The sequence below is a fragment of the Vigna unguiculata genome, chromosome 7 (genome assembly GCF_004118075.2).
Source record: "Vigna unguiculata cultivar IT97K-499-35 chromosome 7, ASM411807v1, whole genome shotgun sequence".
In the NCBI taxonomy this organism is placed as follows: Eukaryota; Viridiplantae; Streptophyta; class Magnoliopsida; order Fabales; family Fabaceae; genus Vigna; species Vigna unguiculata.
The window spans coordinates 24,647,442-24,652,245 of NC_040285.1; the positions used below are offsets into that span (position 1 = coordinate 24,647,442).

At 36.3% G+C, this 4,804-nt stretch overlaps 1 protein-coding gene across 2 annotated transcripts; it reads left to right on the forward strand.

Moving 5' to 3' along the window:
- The first annotated feature begins 201 nt into the window (after positions 1-201).
- Positions 202-4,390, forward strand: LOC114191793 (nuclear envelope-associated protein 2-like). 2 transcript variants are annotated; one of them, XM_028081186.1, is made up of 6 exons: positions 202-371; positions 904-1,226; positions 1,444-1,551; positions 2,864-3,325; positions 3,478-3,579; positions 3,933-4,390. In XM_028081186.1, exons 2-6 carry the CDS (start codon positions 1,032-1,034, stop codon positions 4,104-4,106), a joined length of 1,041 nt encoding a protein of 346 aa, XP_027936987.1. In that variant the 5' UTR covers positions 202-371; positions 904-1,031; the 3' UTR covers positions 4,107-4,390. The 2 variants fall into 2 exon arrangements, with proteins under 2 accessions (XP_027936987.1, XP_027936988.1); XM_028081187.1 differs by having other exon boundaries at positions 224-371; positions 934-1,226.
- The last annotated feature ends 414 nt before the right edge of the window (positions 4,391-4,804 follow it).

Consider the following 4,804-nt stretch of genomic DNA (forward strand, 5'->3'; position numbering starts at 1 on the left):
AAATTCATTAAATAACCCGAGTTTTTCCTCGTTGGCCATCTTTTCCCAATTCATTTTATTTATTTACATTTACATAAAGTAAAAAAAAAAAAAATCCAAATCCGATCCTAAGCTGTTTCATGCGTAAGACACAGACATGTCACGCAAACCCAGCCAACTATTACTCGCAGATGAGACAAGAAACGATTTAAAATTATATTAAAATATAAAAGTAGCGAAGTTGCGACATGACTCTTTGATTCCCATTACTCGAATCGTTACTCAACTCATTTCATCTCCTCCTTCTGTTTCTCCAGCTTTACTATTTCGTCTCAAATCAGAACCAGATACAGTTTCGGAACAAGAAAACCGAAGATTCAACTCAGAATCTGGTATGTGTGCTATATTCGTGTTTTCTTCTTCAGTAGATTAGTTCGTTAAATTTCTCTTTGTGCTGAGAATTGCTGTTTAATTTGATATGATGGGTTTAGGATTTGATTCAGATTATTGTGAAACTTTGTTAGGAGCAGTAGACACAACAATTAATTTCGATCACGTCTCTTCCCTGATCCTATTTATTATTATTGCAATTATTATTTTTTGGACAATGACAGATAGACCCATGGCGGGTCACTGCTTCTTCTTCTTTTCTCTCTCTCTCCTCTCAATTATGGAGGGAGGGGATGCCTGGTGCAACCACTGTCAGAAAAAAACAAATTTCTCGAAATTTCACTGGAACCAAGTTTTAGAGCGTTGCATTGAATTTGAATCTAGTAACCTTTTCGTGAAAAGAAGATCCAGTGCTTTCTAAGCCACTTTTTATTAGTGTTTATTTTTATTTGTTGACCTGCTTCATTTATTTTTTTTCTTCCTTGGGTATGGTTCTTATTAAATTAAATGTTCAACTACCGTGTTCACATGTAGGAATGAAGTTTTAATTGCTTTCATTTCAAGGGCCGTGAAGTGCTTGTCCCTGGTCCATAGGATCTGACTTGGGGCATACGACGTAGCACACTTCCATTGCTGGAATCGTTGAAAAATATTGAGTTTCCATGTCTGAGAAACCATCTTCGTCGTCGACGTCATCTGTAGCTGCCCGGGGAGTTGATCCGTCGTTACAGGATTTGAATGAAAAGAAACAGAGTTTTAGACGCAACGTGGTGTCGTTAGCGGCGGAGTTGAAGGAGCTTCGTAGTCGTCTTTCGTCGCAGGAACAATCGTATGCCAGAGAAACTCTAACAAGACAGGTACGAGATTTTTGTCTTTTTGGATTGTTTCCTCTGTCTTTTTACTTATCTTCAGTATAACCCTTTTTTTGTTGTTTTTTTCTTTCTCTTTTTGGCCGTGCTAGAACTTTGATGTCAATTATTTTTACTTTTTTTTAGTGTTTGGGGTCGTGGGGTCAGGGAGAAATCATTGAATTTTTTTTCGGTCCAGCTATTTTTTATAGATTTTGTTTCACAGGAAGCAGAGACAAATGCCAAGAATATGGAACTGGAAATTGGCAGGTTGCAGATGAATTTGGAACAAAAAGACCAGCAGCTTCAGGCTTCAGCTTCCTCTACTGAGAAGGTTTACACTTTCTCTGGAGTTTACCTTTCATTATTATTATTTACTCTTATTTATTAGCGTATCTGTTGATCTTATTTAGTGGCCTGATTAGGATTGTTATCTTTTGCTTACTTTCTTTAAACGTTTTCACCATTCGCTAATTGTGTCATTTACTTGCCTTTATGGCTGAATTGGTGTTAATTTTGCTAGATTTTTTATTTTCCTCATTCAACAATATACACATCGATGCCCAAATTTTGGGATGTTTATTTTACTGGTTGATTTCTTTCGTTTTAGCTTAGCGGATCCCACCGAAATATTATTACTATACCCCCTTTCTACCGTGGATTGTTCTTCAATATTTTTCATGCAACATTTTGTGCAGTAATTATTCGACTTTGACGTAGAGATTAGTCTATCATGTTGGCTGCATAAATAAAAACAAGGATACTCGAATATAGAATGGAAATTCAGTAAATAAAGTTAAGGGTAAGATGCATGTTTGTACCTTGATTTGAGTGAAAATTAGCCATAACCACTTCTCTGACTAGTAATGGCAACAATTTTATGATTTATCGTGAACATTTGGCATAAATCACGGATTGCTGTAGATCAGCATCTCATTTTATATCAATTAAATTATTCCGTATCTTCCTAAATTATTTGAAAATTTTAGTTAGGTCTTTATTTTTTTTTAGTTGTAGCCTTAAAATTGTATTTTTCTTAATTGGATCTTTCGATATCACTGTTGTTACATAAAATAAATTACAATTACCTGACTATAGATCAGTCAGAGAACTTTTAATTCTAGAGTGTGTTGTAAGCGTAATAGAGTTTGAGAGTTTTGTACAGAGTTTCAATCTCTATGAACTCAAACCAAGTATTCTTTCACGTAGTTTTACTCAACCCAGACTTCATCCAAAAACAACCTTGTAGAAAACTCTTATACCTAACTCACATGAAAAGCACAAGCACTTATCATGGACAACATGAAAAGCACAAGCACTTATCATGGACAACATGAAAAGCACTACATATTGATTATGCCTGAACCTCCGGTGTATTCCCTAACGAATCACTGAACATTAAGATGCTAAGTAACTTCATTGTTGGCACTCGTTTTTTGACTGCTATCATACACCCTTTTTATATATCTCAAGTATATCCCATCTCTCCGATTACTTTACAAGCTTGTGTGCTGCTTTATTATAAATATATTCTAAAATCCATAGTTTATGAGTGATTGTTTATCTGCATAAATTCGAAAGTGAAACTATTCTGTATAGTAGCCTGAGTATCATTTACTCACACCATATATGTAATCATGATACAGTATCTGAAGGAGTTGGATGACCTTAGAGCACAGCTTGTAGCAACGAGGAAAACTGCTGATGCAAGTGCTGCATCAGCTCAATCAGCGCAGCTTCAATGTTCAGAACTTTTAAAAGAACTAGATGAGAAAAATGGTTCACTGAGAGAGCACGAGGCTCGTGTCCTAAGGCTAGGGGAGCAACTAGACAATTTACAGAAGGATCTTCAGGCAAGGGAATCTTCACAAAACCAATTGAAAGATGAAGTTTTGAGAATTGAGCACGATATTATGGACGCTCTGGCAAAAGCCGGAGAGAACAAGAACTGTGAACTGCGGAAAATATTAGATGAGGTTTCTCCCAAAAATTTTGAGAAGATGAATAAGCTTCTAGGTGTTAAGGACGAAGAAATAGCAAAACTTAAGGATGAAATTAAGATCATGTCGGCTCACTGGAAGATCAAGACTAAGGAATTAGAGTCACAGGTAAACTATCTCGGTTTGCAGGTGTGAGAGATACTGATTAATTTGTTCAGTGTTTCCTTGTTATTAGAGTACGCACTCTGATTCCATACTAGTCTGTTCTTGAGATGCTTGGCTGATGAATTTAATGGCATTGATGTTTTTTTAACTTACAGTTGGAGAAACAGCGGCGTACTGATCAGGAGCTGAAGAAGAAGGTGTTGAAGCTGGAATTTTGTCTACAGGAAGCTCGTTCCCAAACACGAAAACTCCAAAGGGTAAATTTATCTATTGCGCGCAGTGTGTTTGGCTCAACTTATTGAAGAAATAATTGCTTATTTACTGAGAAAACGTGTTCCTACAAAAAGAAATACCCAGGCATGCACTTTTGGTTCGAGAGATACTTTTTGTTCTTGTTTTGTACAATAAAACAATAACTTGCACTGAACCATGAAAGAGCGAAACGTGATATCGAAAAAAAATGATTTTTTATGTGCTACTGGACCATCATTCACGACTTTTCATGATCTAATCTAACCCTCCTTATTTAAGCAGCTTAGTGAAGTTTATGTCCTTTGTTTACTAATATTCTGTTCAAATCTCATGTTTCGTTTTATGGGTTTGTGAACAGATGGGTGAGCGACGGGACAAAGCTATTAAAGATCTGAGAGATCAATTAGCGGCAAAGCAACAAAGAGAAGTTGTGGGTGCAGATAAGCAAAATCAGAATTTCTGGGACACATCTGGATTCAAAATCGTGGTCTCTATGTCCATGTTGGTCTTGGTGGTATTCTCAAGGCGATGAAACCATTCTTGAATCCAAAACAATTCTTGTGTATAGAGAGCTACCTATATACTTTTGCAGACTAGAGAACTTGTAGAAGCCTTTTTGGGATGTAGAAATGCAGTTTTATAGATAAACTAGTTTTAGCTTTAGCTTGTGCAGTATGTACTTGTAGCATTAGGATCACAATTTTTCCTGTAGTTGCATTTTCTCATTTTTTATGGCCCCATTACTACTATTTGTTGTGCTAGTTGAGCTTAGTTCATGCATTTCTCAGAAAAGAAAGTGATGTGATGGTTCTTTAACGTGATCATAATGTAACCATGGTGACGGTGGTTCGCACTAATTTCTATAGAATTATGTAAAAAAGCAACTTAATAATGTGCTTTAGGTATGCCCTGCTGGCAAATGTCTACTCTGCTTTGGATATTAGAAAAGTGGCTCACATGCGTTGGTTTAAAAGTCAATGCGTTTGTAAGATTTGCCTGATTGCTGTTTTGGTGTTTCCTTGTTATTTTCTCCAAACGTTAGAATTGGTATCCAATGCATTCTTGCTCTTAGATGTCTTTGACGTATTGGCTAGCTTACTTTTTTATTTAGGGTGTGTTCCTTTGTGTAGATGGATATGGCGGGAGGGTGTGAAGATGAATTTGTGTAGATTTAGGTGGATGAATATTTGTGTTTTTTTGAGTGGATTTAGAGGGTAAAGTGGGTGGATT

What these genes read in the sequence shown, in the direction of transcription:
- LOC114191793 (XM_028081186.1), top strand. Translation starts at nt 1,032, where the DNA reads ATGTCTGAGAAACCATCTTCGTCGTCGACGTCATCTGTAGCTGCCCGG. An exon ending in CAGCTTCCTCTACTGAGAAG is followed by an intron (nt 1,552 to 2,863) that starts GTTTACACTTTC and finishes ATCATGATACAG; the next exon opens with TATCTGAAGGAGTTGGATGA. An exon ending in AAACACGAAAACTCCAAAGG is followed by an intron (nt 3,580 to 3,932) that starts GTAAATTTATCT and finishes GTTTGTGAACAG; the next exon opens with ATGGGTGAGCGACGGGACAA.